The sequence below is a fragment of the Melanostigma gelatinosum genome (genome assembly GCF_949748355.1).
Source record: "Melanostigma gelatinosum genome assembly, chromosome: 16".
Taxonomy (NCBI): Eukaryota; Metazoa; Chordata; class Actinopteri; order Perciformes; family Zoarcidae; genus Melanostigma; species Melanostigma gelatinosum.
The window spans coordinates 14,661,436-14,680,958 of NC_136649.1; the positions used below are offsets into that span (position 1 = coordinate 14,661,436).

The following is a 19,523-nucleotide window of genomic DNA, read 5'->3' on the forward strand; positions in this document are numbered from 1 at the left end:
TCGAAAACAAAAACACTCTCATTGCTGAAACAGGAAGTAATCCATAAAGCACGTGTTGTAATAAAAAAAATAGGTTGATCCTTTTGTTTGCTACTTCTGAGAAAATCCAGAAGCTTCATTTCTACCTCGAAGACGCTTCACATACTCACATCACTTTCCCAAAATGTAATCTGCTCATTGCAAGAGAAAGATGGACTGTCTATGTTAATTGTTTGAAACTCCGTTAAATTGATTTATGAAATTGAAGAGCTCTCTCCCAGCAAATGTTTAGAGTATGCAGGAGTTCACTTCATGAAATGAAAAAAAGGATTCAAGAAAATGGCCCGGTGTTCTTCATTATTGATTAAACTCATTATGTTCTTGATTGTGTGAGTCATTGTTTTGTATATCAACTGACCAGAGACCAAGGTAGCATCTTCACATTTCTTGTTTTGGTATACCGACGACCCAAAGATATTCAATTTATTATAATATATGACAGAGAAACACTGCAAATCATATTAAAGAAAGTGAAATTCACAAATGTTGAAAAATGACTGGATTTTTTTTGTCATTTAATTTCAGCTCTACTTCAATGTTAGTTATTTTGCTGTCATGTATCAACAAAAAACTGATACATCTTAAAGAATATATTGCCATAGTAATGATAATGGCTAAAAATTGTAAATAAAAATAATAAAATATTGTATTTATTAACAATCTGTACAACAGTATATGATTCGTACTTGAGAACAAAACATGTCACAGAATGTGTCCGTTTTGTCAGTGTTTGATACTATTGCACTGCCCACACACAAGATGAAGCGATTGAAAGATTGAGAAACGGAATAAAAAGAACACGTGTTAAACTAGTTTTGTTTCTGGTGAATACTGATGGAAAACATCTGTCCTAAACCACAGAGGAGCACCACTGTATTGGACCTGTTAAAATGATGTCACAGTAAGGTTCAGGTTGCTGTCACATAAGATTGTTCATGCCAGGGTGCCGCTACGAAGCCAGTGAGAATGACATGTTCATCGCAGTGTATGTGACGGACTGACTGTTGTGCGTATATTAAGCTTTGGCTGAGATATGGATATTTGTGTTGCTGAATTCAGTCATCGATGAAATGCTTGAAACCTGCAGGATGAATGCTGCAAGTGGTGTTGCAGATGTTATTCTCTGCATTTTGGTTATGGACCACGGTGAGTAAATGTCCCTTTTCAGGTATCTGGCTCCCTCTTGTGTTCAAAGCAGCATACTGCTGAAGTAGCTACTTGCCATTGCTGCCATTGCTCCCTGTTAAAGCAAATAGACTAAAGTTTGTATCATGTAGTGCACACGTGTTTCAAAATAGTAATTTAAGATGTCAAGTAAAGCCAAAATGGATGCTTGGTTGAAAATATATATTCAAATAATCTCTTTATTCATCCTATATAGTTGCACACCACTAAAGACAGTGATAGGAGCACACAACGGGCATGAACATTGGTCAGTTATAGAGAGGGAGGAAACTTTGCAGATTTTCATAATAAAAATAAGAACATTTTCTAACTCCTTGTGACAATGAAAGTACATCCAGAGCAGGAGAAATAAGACGGTATGTGCCAGATTAACTTCTTTCACTTGCTATTGATGTTTTATTCTGTACAGAGGGACAATTTGTACAAAATGAATCTAGATATGTAACACTACATGAAACAAGGTAAATCATATATACAATATTAAATGAATCATATAGTACAGGTCACATACAAAAGGACACTTTAAGTTATGTTTTGGAAATATGTGAAATTGAAAGATCTGCTCAGATCCTGCAGAAAGAGAACAAGCCACCGAATCATTTTTAAATCATCTCGTTATCACGGACAACTTGTTTTTTCAGCACTAAAATAACCCTCAAAAACGTCTCTCGACTCAAACTCATAAAACCTATAAAACGTCTCTCCCGGCAAGCCGGGTATAGTTTCATAAATGCAATGAACTCTACAGAAATCAGTTTGGTGAATGGCATTCCTCCAGGGTAAAAGGTACATGTTTAACATGGTAGTTTTAATTTACATCTTTTTGCATTCAAGCAAATACAGTATTAATACAGTTAACAAGCCAAGTCACAATGTCAGTTTATTATCAGCATCTGGCATTTTTCGTGGCCATTTGATAGCAGTCCGTCTCAGCGTTGGGCATCCTGAATGGCCAGGACAAAAGGAGAACAAAGGAAACCTGACAGCCACGCTACTTAACCTCCAGAGACAAGACAAAGAAACACAACACGTCAAATATGAAGCAATCTAGCAGACCTTAGTTTAAACAATGGTACTGACTGGAAGATGCTTTCCAACGTTCACTGAGAAAGATGACCGCTCCACCAGACAACTGAACTTAGGAACGGCAGCGCCACAAACATGCCACACCGTTAAGGAAGTCATCTTTTTTTGGTAACTTGTGTATTAATTATTGAATGTCAGTACGTTAATAGCTACTGAGGTTACCAGCGCTTAAGTTTGATAATAAATTAATTTCTATTTGCTAACATTAAAATCATTATAGCACAGTGCCAGCACAGCTCCCTGCTCTTTAAAAAGAAAGCAACGGTTATAACTTAATTCGAGCTGCTAAAACCCATCAGTGAACAGCTTTCACTCCGGTTCATCATTATATACAGTAAGTACCATTGTTTCAACTGTCTAGTCATCATTATGGTCTGGTTTTCAAATATTGCAAATGAACTTAAGGAGAGCAAGCATATAAAAGAGTTGCATATGGCACAAAACAATAAAATGGAAAGTGTCTGATGTCCACAGGACAGCTTCCTCTTTCCTCGCCACCTTTCCTGGGCATTGCAAGGCTAAAGGACGAGTCTCAGTTTGGTCTGGTGTGCTAAACTAAAAAAAGAAAAAAAAAAAAAATTCAAACACCAGTGACCAAAAACAAAGGCGTGTCTGTTGAAGATAAAATCATGAAAGAAACAAACATACGGAACACAACAGTCTTGGCACAGACAAGATGTCTGTTAGATTGAGCTGAGAAATAAAGAGAACGTACAACGGATGACAGGAAAGTCTTGTCTTTTCATCTGACCAACAGGTTCTGATTTTTTTTCCGTTTGACAGAAAAGAAAACCAAGCACCAAGACCAAGAGACGATCCTTAGACAGTGAGTCACACAGTTCCTATGTTTCCACGTCCAATCCATTGTGTTTGGAATGAAGGAACCAGCTTTGTGGCATCCGTACTCCCAGGTTCCACATTTACAGTGAATGCACAGGGGGGGGGGGGGGGGGGGGGGGGGGTAAGAGGAAGCTACGGGGGAAATAATAGGGGGAACACAATCAATGTGGCTAGGGCTAAAAGACACAATACACTCTCCCACTCCTCTCCAAATAAAGGAATAAACCTGAGAAAGCAGAAATCTGGGGGGGGGGGGGGGGGGGGAGAGAGGATACAGGGATTCTGCACTGGGGCAGCAGGAATGAATGACAACTGAGACTTATAGGTAAACTGAAGGTGGGAGGAGGCATGGGTATCCCAACATTGCCAGTGCAATTCTGGCACCTGGGCGAAGAGGATGTCCATGGCCGTCGAAGGGTAAAAGGGGCAGTTGAACAAAGAGTCGACAAGGTGGCGGGACCTAGAGTCCATCGTGGGTGGTCAACATGTCGTCAGCTCTGCGGTGGCACTCCAAGGCTTTTGTGGTGTAGATATCCTGAGGCAACTCAGATTTGCGTCGCACCATAGGCCGCTCTTTCCGCTGCTCATGCTGCAACTGTCAGATTGAGCACAGAAGGAGGAGGAGGAGACAGTTAGGCTAAATTATAGCGTTTTAACATCGTCATCTCCTGTCAACATGTCCCGGTTCTGATCATAGCTCTGAGATTAAGCGCGACAGCTTGAGCACAATTCAGTTACGTACATCAAAATTTAATTAACACAGAACCAAGACTAGGCGAGTTAAAACACGGCGTACTGAGCGAGGCCATACCTGGACCAACTTTAAATTAAATACACAACATCAGACCTCTATGGAACCCCCAGGTGTTCATTATGAAATAAAGACATTAGCTTAGTAATTATATGAATACATTGTGAAAATATAAATTAACCAAAGAAATTATTTTTTAAATGTTTTGACTTTCTTTGCCCCATAAAAATATAAATGTAATAGCGCTATTAACCGCCCAATTCTTTTACATTTTATCATGTCACTTTTCATGACTGTGAAGTTGTCAGTCGTCATAAAAATGATGAAATAACATTACAAAATAGTGGGTTGAGCTTGAAAAATGTATCATATTATTATTTATGACTAATTATTGTGTCATTGACACTGAAGGGTTATGAATTCACTGGAGAAAAAAAACATTAACCCTGTTTTTCTGAATTAACCGGATTATTGTCAATTAAAAAAAAAACTAAAATCTGCATGGAACACGGTTGCTTCTGCTAATCAGCCCGACAAGGCAGCTAAGCCCGTCTTAGTTCTGTGTAAGCGAGACGCATGAATTCAGAAGATGTGCGGTTGTGTTTTCCTTTATTGACAAATTGGTTAATTTGGCAAAGCTGGCGAGCCGGCACAGCAGGAGGGATCAGCTTTCTGGGTCAACACAGCACACCCTGGGGAACGTAGTCCTTCAGCAGACTACATTTACCATCAGCACTGATTGGACGTCCACATAAAAAAGGTGGCAAACTCTTCCTTTGAAGAGAAAAGTGCATTCCAATGTCTCAAACTGGATTAAACTAAATTGGCTGAACATGTTTGCTTCCATGAGATCACAGAGGATCGTTTTTTCCTCAGTCAATTCTCAAGTGAATGAACTACACTTTACAAAATCTATTACGGTGGTATGATTTTTATAATTGAACACGTTGAGGCTTCATACTAAGACAACATGTAAGGGGCACACAAAAAGGAAGCTCTTGATTCCAGTGGTCAGTCCATAGTTAGGTTTGTTTCCACATTTCATAAAGATTTATAAGTTAAACACAAACAAAGACTATAATATATACAGAAAGAATACAATGCTAACTTCTATAGTGCAAGTAGCTTCAACTAGAAGACTTTGGTAACACACAGGCCTGATAATAGAGTGATTAGAAGAAATATAAATAGACAGAGAGAAAGTCAGGTTTACCTGAGTTGCGCCCGCCTCAACTGTCTTTTTTAACCTCTGAACATCTTCTATCAAAGGGACATCCGTCTCCATTGCTACAGGACTATTGAGGTCAGAGGAATCAACATACATAAAGAACTATGTTGAAAAAACAAAAAAAAAGGATGGAGGAGAGACTTTCAGTCGCATGCAAAGAAGAATGAATCAAGAGGCTCTGAATATCGTCAAATTTGCAGCTCTGACATTTGGTTTTGATCGGTTTCATATGCTTCAGTTGAGGCGTAGAATCAAAAGGATTGAACACATTTTCACGACTGATTTAAGTGTTGATTATGAAAAAGCAACCGTGTCACACAATGTTGAGCTCATCAGTTGCTGTTCACACTAAAACTATTTTATGGCAGATTAATTGTTGTACTGATCCGTTTGGATTGAAAATTTGTATTTTGTTGCACATTTAAACCAATAGTTTAACATTTTGGGAGTTATGCATATTTCCCAAGAGTCGGATGAAGAGATGGATCATGTCTGTACTGTAAATACTGTACATGAATGTAGCTTAGCTTAGCACAAAGACTGGTAAACAAGGGGAAACAGCTAGCACGGCTCTGTCCAACAATAACGAAATCAGTGTACCAGCACCTTTAAGCTGAAGACGTGTTGGACTACTTCCTGCCTGGTCGAAGTGACCACTGGGCTCCAGTACTTGTGCTAAGCTAGCTGGCTGCAACTTTCTAATTTACCATAAAGACACGAGAGTGGAATCAATCTTTTCATTTCATGCAATTCCCAGAATGTCAAACTATTCCTTAAATGCTCAAATCAGGATTCTGTATCGTCACTCTTTGATTTAATCAAACACTTCTTCAGAGAGCATCTTAGAGCTGTCGGATTCAAGCATTCACCACAACTAAGCACATTCTCATCTTTCCATCTTCAACAGCAGTGTGATTATGAACACATGAACAACCAATTCATATTGTGAACAAAATGAGCCCTTAAAAAAGGGGCAACGTGTAACATGTGGCCACGGCTTCAGTCAAAAGACATGCAAAAATAAATGACTCCGTAGCTAGCGGGTTGTTGTTTTAACAGCGTATGACTGTGAATGTAACTTGTATGGGCCCAGCAGTAGAGGGGAAACGCTGCCCCCAATTTCTTTGGAGCCTGTGGCCGGACATTACACGTCACATCTTTATGAGGAGAAGATGGAAAGGGAACTACACTTCAACAACACAACTGGCTAACAGAAAACAAAAGACACACATTTCATGAAGATGGCTGCTACACACACACACACACACACACACACACACACACACACACACACACAGTGATAGAAAGGGAGGTTAGGTGACTGCACACACTGCTCACCTGTGGATTTGACTTGGCCAGGTTCTCGATCTTGATCCAAGCCTCTTCACGTTCTTTTGACTTTGCCTTCTCTCTGTTGAACAAGCAAACGTCACACGTCAGTAATCTGTTCCGCTGCACCGATTACATGTGAAACCAGACACTCATTTAGCTGCAGCGTTAACAGAAGCAGAAACCATGTGTCACTCAGACATCGTTGTGCGAGATCGACTGAGTGGGAGAAGAGTCTCGGGAGCCTACTTGTTTTTCTCAGCCCTGAACTGCTGTGTGCAGTCGTCAAAGAGCTTCTGATTCATCTCCATGAAAAGCTTCAGAGCGTTGTAGATGAGGCCGTGGATGGTCCTGTGAGCACACACACACACACACACACACACACACACAGGTCAAGAGTCAAGTCTTTACAAGCACAAGTGACATTACTGGCTTTATATTTCACATATTAGAGATATTAAAGTATTTTAAAAGGTATTTTGTTGTGTACTAAAAGCAGCAAACGTAAGTTATGTATAAAAGGGTGATCTGCAGCAATAAAAGCCTTTGTGAGATTATTTATGATAAACACATCAGGTGATGCGTGTAACTGGTGCACAGGAGAGTACACTCTGTGACCAAGCTAAAATACCTTCACATACTTGAGAGATATCACTAATGTGAGCGGTTGTGTCAGACTGGTGTTACATGCAGTGAGGCGTACAGCGCGTGCGGAGTATCTTACTTGTTCCAGTGGGTCTTAGAGTTGCGGTACAGAGCGGGGAACATAATCGGCAGAATCTTGGCTGCGTTGTCGCTGATCAGACTCATGATGTACTCGTTGTTCCAGTAGTACAGAGCTCTCTCTGCCACCTACAGACAACACCGCAGTCAGGCACATACCGACAACCACCTGAATAACCCCCCCCCCCCCCCAGACATTATGAAGGGACCGGTTGCGATTACCTGGAAGTGCGGGCTGGACACACACTTGGCCAGCTGTCTGAAGAGAGGCTCCTGCACTTTAACGAACTCAGAGGGCTCGATGACGTCCAGGATCTCCTCCAGCTCGTTGAGGAACATCACTTCCTTGGGACTGTGAGTCTTTGGCCAGTACTTTAGTAAAGCCATTACCACCTGTTGGGACGATGACCAGGGTAAAAAGTCAACGAACTAAACTAAATTCATAAAAGTTTCACCATGTTGTTGTTTATTATTTTTACATACCGGCTCAGTAAGAGTGCTGTCCTTTTCCAAAAACTGCACCACGCAGTAGGCCAGCTGCAAAACAAATAATCATTAAACTCTCAAAAGTATTTGACTTTACCGGTCGTGAGCTGAAGGTAACACGGCGTGGGACTCGCTGGTGCTTTGAGGAACGGACCGGCTGGGACACGCAACAACAGTTTTTGACAAAACCTGTAGAATGACCTGCTGCTCTCGTGAAAAGAGGAGGCGTGTACTCAAAGCAGGTTTGGATAAGAATATTTAAACACTTTTAAAAAAATAATTTCTGTGCTGTATGCGCGTATCTTGCCATACAGCTTCACAAAAACTAAAATCAAACTCATCATGCTGACTCACTGCGTGTTCAACAAACTCACCTGTGGATGGTAGACACTGAGTGATTTCACTTTGTGCAGAGGCAATAAAACCTTCAACAGAAAAATCTTGTGCTCTTCCTTTAGTGGTAAGGCAAATCCATTGATTATACTGCGAAATGAAAGACAAAAGTACCATCAGAACAAAGTAGGAATGTGGAATTAAATAGCTGATGGTTGAGAAGTTTTACATTTAGGACAGAAACAAGGTTTCATGGCCGACTATTATGAAAGAATAGCATCGGCGATCATGTAAAAGTGGTACGAGAGCCACAAACATCTGGACACTGAAGCTGATGCCCGTACCTTCCAAGTATTTCCAGCAGTTCGGCTATACCATTATGGTGCTCCGTCTCATAGATAAACCTGTGAGGGCACACAAAAGATTCAAACATTGACCATCACGCTTGGTTTACATGTTTTTAAAAAAATGAGCATAGCGGTGGGAGACCTGCACGGACCTATAGAAAATGTTATTGATCTGTTTTCTGATGTATGCTCTCAGGCCCAGGAACTTTCCATAAATCCTGTGGAGGGTAGTTTTGAGGAAGTCTCTCTCTCTGGGATCCTCACTGTCAAATAGATCTAGGAGCTGCAAAGCCAGAGAAGTGAAATGGTACCAGAATTAAATCACCATGCGAATGTGTGTCTTGAAATTATTATTGGTATTGTACAATCTGAGATTTTGGCAAAAATGTTCCTTTCTTTACCTGCATAACAAATTTCTGGTCGATGTACTTCTTCGCTATGTTGGGCTGAAAGTCGGGCGATTCTAAAAACCTAAGGAAAAATTCATAGACGAGCTGCAACAGAAACAAGAACAGAAAAAAAAACAGAAGGAATGAATGCTGCGAAGGAATTTAAGCAAAAAGCTTTGACACCAAATACACCATTCAAAACAGTCTTTTTGTAAACTTCACAAACTACAGAACTTCACCCTTCAGCCATGCAGGGAGGCTCTTCTCGGTTCGGAATAACCGTTTATAAACTGGATGATTTAACGATTTTAAATGTTAACCTGGAGGTGTGGCCACGCAGCTTCAAGTGTTGGCTCGTCTTCCTCTGGATCAAACTCCGCTCCGGTGGGGTTGGACGACGGAGGCAATGTTCTGAACATATTCACCGCAAACTGGAAGGAGAGGAGTGAAAACGATACCGTGAGTGTTTATTCCCAAAAAAGGACAGCACGCTATTAAAGTTAACTTCCTTTTGTTTGTTTTGATAACCCCGAAGTTTATAAACACCAATAGAATACGTTACAAGAGGTTTTCACTAAGATAAAAAAAACAACACACAGCAAGACCAAGACTTCCTGTCAGAAACTTCCCGGTCATGACTAAATGTTTCCCGTCATGACATGATGGTAACCAGCAGTGAAACCACAACAAAAGACTGCATCATGTTCTACACACACACCAAGATTTACAAGCATTTAGAGATATGCTGGAGTATGTGACAAATAATTAAGTGACAGCAGTATTTATGTTATGTTTTTAAATGTTTCTTTCTCTCTGTTGTATCCCCTTTGGGACGGGTCTGCAGCACGTAACGTTTGCTTAAAGCTTGATTATGAATGCTTTGTGTCATGAGTAATAAGACTCATTTATTCAGTTCCTCGTGTTAATGCCATGTTTCAGGATTTATTTCAAGTCAATTCTTGATTGCACACTGCTCCAAAAAAAAAAAAAACAGCAAGGCCATTTAAAAAAAAAAAAATAAGAAATAGTTTCCCCATCTTATGTATTCTAAAAATACATCTTCTTAGGTTCATGTTGAACTTAAACTGGCCTTGCAACTGGCCTCCAGGGTTTTGGCCCACAATAATCAGAGTGTGTTGTGTTCCTGGTCTCTCGCAGCATCAACTGACTCCCCTGTGGGCTGCTGTTCCCGGGCAGGCTGATCATGGGACAGTGCAGGTGGCCTACTAAAACACTGGGAGCCTTGTTTGAAAGAGACATGCTGCAAGGTAGACGGACTATGTGGACTCTGCTGCAGTTCAACCCACAACAGGCTGTGAAGAGTTAACTCCACAATGGAAACATCATAACGGTGATTACAGCAGTTCTGCTGTTGGCTTTGACAATTTAAAAGATAATAATTTGTAGTCTAGTTGGACACTCTTCCTTCGCCATGTTTAATAGCTTCATTTCTGTATCCCTGCACACTAAAGAGTGTGATGAGACGGTAACATCTGTCATCGTGATCATTTTTGGGGTATTTAGTCATAAACCACAAACACATTTAATTGTGACTTGACGATGAGTCTAAGGGAAACATTTGTATACATGAAAGCTCGCAGATCATTACCGCTTTTGCAAGAGCCGATGGCTAAAGTACGCATCTTATGCGTTTTCACTTTATTCTTGAAAGATAACTTATATAGGTGAATGAATGGACACCTCAAGAAAGCCAGCTCCTCCACCCGAAGCAAAACAAGCCACAAACATCACAAACAAACAAACCTGACCCCCCCTATTCTTAGCCCACATTTAACCATCAACTTCAGCTTTTAACCGCAAACTTCACCCCCTCCGGTTTCACTGACCATGTGCACCACCTCCGGGTAGATGGGCTCTGTGATGACATTCCTGTTGTGGGTGATGTACTCCACCATTTCGCTCAGCGCCGCCCGCTTCACTTCCTTCCATTTCAGGTCGCTCAGCGGGTCGGACAAGAAGTCAAAAAGAACGCAGCACTGCCGTAGCTTTTGGATGAAGAGCTTCTCCTGCTCTGCGGGGGCCACATCTGAGGAGACAAAGAGAAAGTGAGGTTTGTGAAGGGGAGAAAAAGAGTCCCAAAGTGAGCAGTGAAGGCACAACAAGGTTACACAGTGGTGATGCAATAAGGCGGTGGGGAATATAGGAAAACGGAGCCATGTTGAAAAGAGTGAGGGGTCACGAGAGAGAGAGAGGAGGGGGCGGTGTAACTGTCAAGGACCACCGCTAAAGCAGTGACGCGATAGAATGAGATATATATATATATATATATATATATATATATATATATATATATATATATATATCACAGCACGAAGAGAGTGACTGAGACCGGCAAATGAGTCATGAAGACTAAAGTGCTTTGACAGAAAAGCTGAGATGGTTACATCGCAGCGGGAGGATGAGGGCGGAGGAGAGACGATGGAGACGAGGACGGAGGATTTGGGAACTAGGTGAATGGTCGCAGTCCAGCCAGTCGACAAAAGGAGTCGTTATGAAAGTCATTATTTGTGTCCATGGTGGTTTGAGGACTTCCTCTTTTTACTTAATTCCCACCAGAACAATCAAGAGCACCGGCCTGTCAACAAACAAACCATCTCTGCCAGCGCCAACACTTCACACATGACAACACAAAGGAGGAAAACATCCAATTTGGTTGCTTGAAATTCCTACCTGCTCATGTGGCGGAGCAATAACACAGTGACACCATAATTATGTCATTATGTGACACAACTTTGATGTTATTGTTTCTGCTTTTTTTTTTTACGATGTTTTTTTTTAATCTTTGATCGTCACACTGGAGGAAAATCTACACGCCATGTTCTTCAGCTACCGTAACAATCACCAATATGGCAACAATCCACCTAGCATCACCTCTAACGTTTACTGTACTTAAGGTACAAACACACAATACATAGCTGTCCGTCGTCTTGTGACAGGACTGAGCCATGCTAGCAGTTTCCACTTCCAGCCTTCATGCATGCTAAGCTAACCGGCTGCTACCTGCAGCCTTCTATTTAATGGACCGATGAGAGAGTGGTGTCCACCTCAAAAAATAAACTGAAGAGATTTAAACTTCCTCAACTAGGCCTGCTGTTTCCTTATGAACCAGTACAAATGAGCAGTACAAACCCTGGAACCCTTTATAGATGAGTAGTTCACAATAAAATAACAGACATGTTTTGTCATCTCAAGTTTCTTTCCTGATTTAAATTGGTTCCGTCTAACCACAGCTTAAATAAAATAGGCAAACTGTCAACTAACTTCTTCACTAAACTCCGACATGGGTTCAAGCAGCTGCACGTGACGTCGTGCTCGTGATTTACAACGCAGCCGCAGAACAGACCGGCGGGTTTGCTAGACTCACATTTATGATTGCAATAGAAGGACGTCATCCTTACATGAACGGCATACAGCCTATCGTCCGTTTATGGTGTTGAACCGAAATAAATCATACCAGTGCAACAAAAGCTGCACTTTTCTATACCCCTGCAATTACCGTACTGATCAGTGAAGGGAGTGGCGTCGACAATAGGCTGGCACTGAGGCTCGGAAGCCGTGTCTGCACATGAATGAGGATGTTGGCGCTGTGAGCGAACCGAATTAGATCAGATGTGTAGATGGCATGCACTGTATAGGTCAAAGGGTAACAACATGGATGAATCCCATTTCTCTTCCATGACTGTACTGTAACCTGTAGGCAGAACACTTCCAAGTAACGACAAGAAAATCAGGTTGAGAGACAATTTAGGATTTATGAAATTGACACAGGGATCAAATAAGACCAAAAAAAAAGGATACATAACCAATTGATTGAAGGCAAACGGAGCATTGCAAACGCTGTATATACTGAATATAAATCCAAATTATACAGAGATAAATGAATTTGGTCTCTTTGCGTTGCGATGCTGCCATCCATCTTGTTTTAATTAGACTGAAATTAATGAGCAAATAAACAAAGTGGCATAAACAAGGTGTGTAATCAGGAATAATGTACAGGTAAATAATAGAAAGAACCTATACGCTCATGCCCTAATTTCAATGAATGTACACACAGTGGCAAAGGCACACACACACACAAAAGTGCTTGACATTCTTGCAAACAGGCAGATTCTAGGTAAGAAGAGAGATATCCTATTCAGACATGATGGAGACTTTGCTCACACAGACACATTTCTGCAGTGTCAGTTTCAAGTCGGCCAATTTATCTTGATGACAGTGAGAGGTTGGGGATTCCAGAGTCGAGAGGGCAAGTGTGCGAGCTGCCATTAACGGCTATTTTCATATAGATTTGACGGCCAAAAGCGATGTCACCGTCACAACACTACGACTGCCAGTACGCCGGATTAAAAACACACAAGAGAAGTTCATCCAAGACATTTGTTATTATTACTACCGTCTCCAAAGTGGACACCTGTTTCAGATAAATAAGGCCCATTAAGCTCAGCTGAGGTGCACCCAGAAGACTGAACAGCAACAGGTAGAATACACAGATTACGTTACCGTTTATTTATTTATTTTCTAAGTTGCACTGGGACATGAAGCTGCACTGGAATGTGCTGCCATGTCTCACACCGCTGACGCTGTCGGACTTGTGTTATAAAGTTTCTGTACACTCCTGAAATATCCAGCGGGTCGTTGTGTAACAGATAAAGGCTCAGTGTTGTGATCCCAAAATTGATGCTAACCACAATGTGGAGTCTATTAATGTCGCTAACAGAAGCCTTAGGAGGGGGAACAAGCATGCGCATGCACACACACACGAGCATCGTGTCTTTGTGGAGAACAGAGAGAGATTCATCCGAGTGCTCCCTGTTCAAAAAACTAAGAGAATAAATAACTGAGAGTCACATTGGAGCCGCAGTCTCTACTTTTACTTCTCTGTAAATGGGTCAAACCAACAGCTGATAGTCCAATCTGAAGTTAGGGACGGTTTGGCAATCTGCTTTATCGACAGTATGTTATGATCAATGTAAACATTGACTGATACTATTTATAGCTTTGTAGAGGGACAGTGTGTTGTGGATTTAAAAAAAAAAAAGGCTTTTGAACAACTAGGTTGGCCACATTCATTCATTTAGGTCATTTTGGCGGCATTGAAAGCATTGAAATAGAGAGTAAAGTACGGTTCCTGTTTGGATATAGTTAAAAGTATGCAACACATAGCTTGTGACAGACAACGGCTTAAAAGTGCTTGTTAATAAAATGATGTCTTGTATTTTAAAGAAACAAGACAGGGAGCAAAAGAGATTGACGGGCCCCAATCAACACTGCATCTTTGACACATGTGTCCCAAAATGTCTGACATAGAGCATAAACATGGCTCTGAATACAGGCATGAATGTACCCAGACAACAGGAAATGAGGAAATCTTGGGATATGGAGTCCAAATCAGAGGTGGCCAGGGATCCATCTGTCCAAGTAGGTAGTGGGAACGAAAACACACTCCTAACAACGCTGAAAGGCCACCGGATCATTTTTTGAAGCGTGTCTGAGGCTCCGAAAAACATCCCAAAAAACATGGATGCTGGTCCTGTCAAATCCTGTTCATATGCATGTACAAATGAACACGAGGGTTGGGTATCGTTTGGGTTTTTTGCGACACCGGTGCTAAAACGATACTTTTAAAACGATACCGGTGCCTAAACGGTGCCTGAACCAATTGAACAATATATTAACTGTTAAAAGTATACTATGAATATAAATAAATACAAAACACTTGGCTTCAAACTACAGCTTCAAACTTCAGCAATTATTTTGCAGAAATATGAACATATTTGCCTTCTCTTGCAAAATACGACCTCTCCTGACTTATTTAATTTTATTTAACCAGTTGGTGGCGCTAATGCGCCAATTCGTCGTTTGCCAACCGCGACTACACCTCGAAGAAGAAGAAGAATGTTTCGCGTGCCCGTGTTGTTGTGCTTATTAGCGGCAGCGCTAAGTACCCGGATGTCGATGGAGGAAGTCAGTAGCCTGCCAGCCGTTTGACAGATCTCGTTCTTTGTTTTTTTCAATAAATCATGGCTGAAGCTTCGTCAGAATGATGGTGGGCTTTGTTTCTAAGCGCGCACGGCTCGTCCGGTTGTAATAATATTATGAGTGAGGAGCGGAGGACTGATGCTATCGTTAGCATCGGTCCGAGGACGCGCTAACCTAGAGCTAACGAGTAGTGTAAAAAAAGTATTTCAATCGGCTCAGGCACCAAAAGGAAGCACCGAAATCTGCGTTGCATTTCGGTCCGGTAGATACCAGTCTTATAGGAACCGGTACCATACCGGCACCGGTTTTCGGTACCCAACCCGTTCAGACCCCCATTTGGTCTGAATGGGGTTAGAAATAATAGAGACACAGAAGAAAGAGGCAGAGAGAGTCTGATTGTTCCCCAAACACTGAGTTGTCATTCAAGGCAGTGGCCACTGTGGCTCAATAGAGTCTAATCAATAACTGCCCGAGGCTTCATCTAACGCTGGGCTGGACCAGAGTACAGTGGTAACAGGCTGGGTCTTTCAAACATGACTGAGTGCATTCTGCACACATTAAAAGAGAGCAGGGCCTGGCGCTGTAATCCGAAAACCTTCCTCCTATAGCCGGGTCACATTGACAGCAGTGCTTTTGTTGACTTCACAGACACATTTTTGTTTCTTGTGTCTTGATTGGCGAAAGAAATAGGGGTGCCTAAGCATGTCGCCCACTAGGGAAAAGGGTTGAGAGATGGAGTTTTTAAAAAAAAAAAAGGGGGCTGCAGTGGCTGTCTACAGCCTACACACGATGACCAATCTGTACCCAGATGAACTGGAGTGTGACAAAAACGCCGGGCTGGGTAGAGCAGAAGAAGAAGGAGGAGGTGAAGAGTAACAATATTTGACTCCTCTTTGGCTTTTTCCCCTCAAAAGGCTACAGTCAATAGCTGCAACCATAAATACACAAACACACAATTAAAGTCAAACACATGAAGCGCTAAGGAGAAGACCCTTCCCTGAGCTATGACCTCACTTCCTTTGACATCACTAGCTCGGCGGGGGGATGGGCAGAGAGAGAGAGAGAGAGAGAGAGAGAGAGAGAGAGAGAGAGAGAGAGAGAGAGAGAGAGAGCAGCTAGCTAGTAAAACCAGATTTTTCTACATGTAGCTCCACTGTCTCACAATAATGCACACAAGCAAATAATTATTCAGCTCCCGTTTGAATACAATAGAGCTGCTTTCCGAACCACAGAAACAACGATATGTTCCCAAACGCCTGAGTGCTGACTAACCCAGCAGTAACCAGTGGAGGGGAACCGGAGCACAGCAACTCTCTCCCTAATTCCCTGGGACCATACAGGAAGACACATATACGTCCTTTACGTACCTCTGAAGTGCATAAGGGCCACCGGCTGAAAAGGCCCATTGGAATTAGGTGCATCCACAACCATCCTGTCTCCAGATTTATTGCATGTCAACATCTAAACCTCAACCAGGAAGGCGATCCACTTAGGGCGAGAGGCCAGCCTCCATTTTAGCACAAAAGCAGATCAGAAAATGAAGCTCTCTGCCGCTGGAGGGAACTGGCTAGTTAGTGACGTAGCCAGCGAACGGAGCCCGCTGATTGGCTGAGGTCAGTCGGCTCTAGAGCGATGTGGGCGGAGGCTTGCTGGGAGAGAGGGACGGTGATTGGCTGAGAGGACGCACAAGGGGGCGGGATATACTTTGGAATTTTTGCTGCGGCTCCTCCTCCTCCTCACTCACTCGTCTCTGGTGACGCTCTAAGGCAGATCTACAGATCTCAGATCAGATTGACTTAAATCCTCTCCACAGTTGAACCATCAGCTGGGTTTTTCAGCATAATGTGATTGAGGAATAGCATGTGTAAATAACGTACTCTGAGTGTGCTTAGATAGAGAGGCCCTGGCTGAACCTTCAAAGTCTCTCATTGTTTCCTTCTGTCATCTCTACTTGGTTCTCTACCAAAAGGAGGTGGAGGAGAGGAGAGGGGGGGGGGGGCTCGCATCTTTAGATTCAATGAGGAACAGAGGGAGACAAGAAGAAACCACACGAGAGGCTGAGGATAGGACCATCGGGGAAAAAGAGAAAGAAATCCAGTCGAAATCAATGTGACTTTTCACTACACAAGATGAAAGACCATGTAAAAGTGTGGCGTAGTGTCATGCTGAATAAAGAAAAAATAATATGACCACAAATGAATGATTATAACTAGTTTATCTTTGGCTTCACATTATGTATTTTGTGAAAGGGTTTTATGACTCACACTGCATTATATCACACATTCTTCTGAGTGACGTAGGCTACAAGTGCCGAACAAAATTAGCTGTAAACAGGAAATGAAAGTGAGAGGAAAGAAAAATAAATGCACAGGCACACAACGCAGGAAACTGCTGCAGCTCCAAGCATCATTTTGCAGCCTGTCAGTTAACTAGTGACTGAAACATCTGCTGAAATATATAAATATATATATATATATATCTTTCATGGTACATTTCACTTTCGATCATGTATATTTAGACGAACCCATATTTCAAGAAATTGTACACCAAAATAAATCCAACTACAAGGCAACAGATGCATACAATCTGCATTTCATCTTTACATAATGAAGTAGCTGTCCCTCTCATGTGACTCACCAGAGGACACGCGAAGTGAAACCACATTCACATCACAAGGCCGACCAGAGTTTTCATAACGGTGGGATTCGACACAGAAATTTAATAACAAAGAGACTGTGCTGTTTTCCAACAGTGAGCAATGTCAGAAAATGACTTCACTAATGAATCCACCAATGAGGAGTGGAGGAGAGGTAACAACCTTATTCGAAACGCTTCATCAATCTTGAACACAAAATAGCACGTTTTAAAAATATGTGACCCAAACAATATGGCAGGTCATTTTTGCCTCAGCAGGTGTTGTAATAACTTAATTGTGGACTGCGTTTTTTTTCTCCCTGTTTATTTATTTATTTTTGGAGGTTAAGGAAGAAGAGGAGAGGAGAGGAAGGCCAAGTGTATCACCAAGCAAATCAGACTTGGCATTCTCTCACCGAGGGGCCAAAAGCCTCTCCGAGAGGTGCCATTACATTCCACAGCCATGACAATGAGCGCCGGTATTTTCTGTGAGCTGCCACTTTCTACTGGTATGACAGGCTGTGCAGGAGTGTGTACCAGTTCAAAAACACCCCAGGACTCCTTCTGGATTTTGATAGAGACAAAAAAATGGTTGGTTGATCAATCTTTCGTTTTTTTTTTCAACAAATCCCTTTTGGAAGAACAAAAACCAACACGAACGTCTTAACAAGAATGATCTGTGTAGCATGATAGCATTGTTGTCCAAAAACAAAAAAAAACACATCTAAGAGCATCACTGTTGCACATGTTCCTTCGATGCTTTGAACACACGTTTTGTCGTTTGATTGAGGCCCCCACCATAATATTAATATATACGTTAATACTCACTAACGTGTATTCATCTGCAGTTGCTCCCCAGCAAGTGCAACATTTACTGCTGTTTGAGTAGTGTTTGACCAGCTGTGTTAATAAAGTAATGAGCCTTTTTTTTAATGAAAAGAGGGTTTGTAATTTATAATAAATAGAAAGTCCGAAAGTATTGAGAGTTGGGGGACACATTTTTGTTTTTGGTCTTTTCAGGGGATTTGTTGACAGAATGTAAAATACAGAATGTATTCTCTTAACAGAGTGCCATATGGTAACAGCTTAACTTAAATAAAAAGGCTTGACATTATATCACTATCATTATCGCGAACATTTTACTATAAAAGCTGAGTTCAGCCAAGGAAATAATTCCTATTTCAACCAGAAGACGGCAGCACATGCTTGTCCATTTGTCCAAGAGCGTCTGTAACACAAGCCCATCACTAAATGTTTTACTGACACTTGGAACAACATACTGTTGATGACCCTTCTTCATCAAACATGCATTGTTGCCCTACTGACAACATCCTTCCCACAACAGCAAGTAAGACTCTGTCGACTGAAGTTGATTGATATCAAAGACAAGATATGTTTTATTTGGTGTCGTCAGGCAGACATTTTTAGACACGTTTTTTCGCTGTCTCGCTCTCTCACACACACAGATACAGAAAGCACAAATAAGAACCTTACATTTTTAGATGTCTGTGTAAATGAATAGCTATTTTGGCTGAAAAAAAAACCCCATTTGACTTCTCTTGTATTCTGGTTCAGCTCTCCAAATAAAAGCTCAAAACTCACAGAAACAGGATTTCTTGAAATGCAACATCGCCCTTATTTTGTATTAATCGTCACACATGGTGAACTGTAAACGTGCCTCCCTCAAATGTACAAATCCTCTGGACTGCACACCTCTATTGTTTCTGCGCAGTGTCACCCGGCTCATCCAGGTATGAGAACAAAACACAGTATAGTTTACAGGAAACCACTTAGGCCGGAACCTGCCTGTAGTGCCGTGTGTAAACAAAGAAGCCATGAAAGATTGATGCAAATGTTCAAACCTCAACCTCACAGTCGCGTCTCAGAATGGGCATCAGGGTGATGTGTACTACGGTAATCAATCAATCAACAGTGGGACCAGCTTGCTTGCAGGTACTGTGATTAGTGTGCTGATTGGCGATAACTAAACTGAGCCATCTCAGTTATTCACACTGCTTGGTTAGTCTGTATTACAAAATAAACTTATGCTAAAGCGCATACTGTTAAAATCATTGCAGGACTCGAAGATGCCTGATGCTCCGAGACACGTCAGAGTTTACGGATCATGTATTTTTTGGGGGGGGTTTTACATA

The 19,523-nt window shown here is 41.7% G+C and overlaps 1 protein-coding gene across 3 annotated transcripts; it reads right to left on the reverse strand.

The window, feature by feature from the left end:
• Positions 1–1,428: 1,428 nt before the first annotated feature.
• Positions 1,429–16,244, reverse strand: ppp2r5ca (protein phosphatase 2, regulatory subunit B', gamma a). Of its 3 annotated transcripts, XM_079286999.1 has the most exons (14): positions 16,104–16,244; positions 10,584–10,783; positions 9,057–9,167; positions 8,749–8,841; positions 8,500–8,630; positions 8,345–8,404; positions 8,042–8,150; positions 7,665–7,718; positions 7,404–7,574; positions 7,183–7,310; positions 6,708–6,809; positions 6,468–6,540; positions 5,115–5,231; positions 1,429–3,745 (listed from the first exon to the last, which is right to left on the reverse strand). In XM_079286999.1, exons 1-14 carry the CDS (start codon positions 16,195–16,197, stop codon positions 3,611–3,613), a joined length of 1,578 nt encoding a protein of 525 aa, XP_079143125.1. In that variant the 5' UTR covers positions 16,198–16,244; the 3' UTR covers positions 1,429–3,610. The 3 variants fall into 3 exon arrangements, with proteins under 3 accessions (XP_079143125.1, XP_079143123.1, XP_079143124.1); XM_079286997.1 differs by lacking the exon at positions 5,115–5,231; XM_079286998.1 differs by lacking the exon at positions 1,429–3,745 and having other exon boundaries at positions 5,021–5,196.
• Between the last annotated feature and the right edge of the window lie 3,279 nt (positions 16,245–19,523).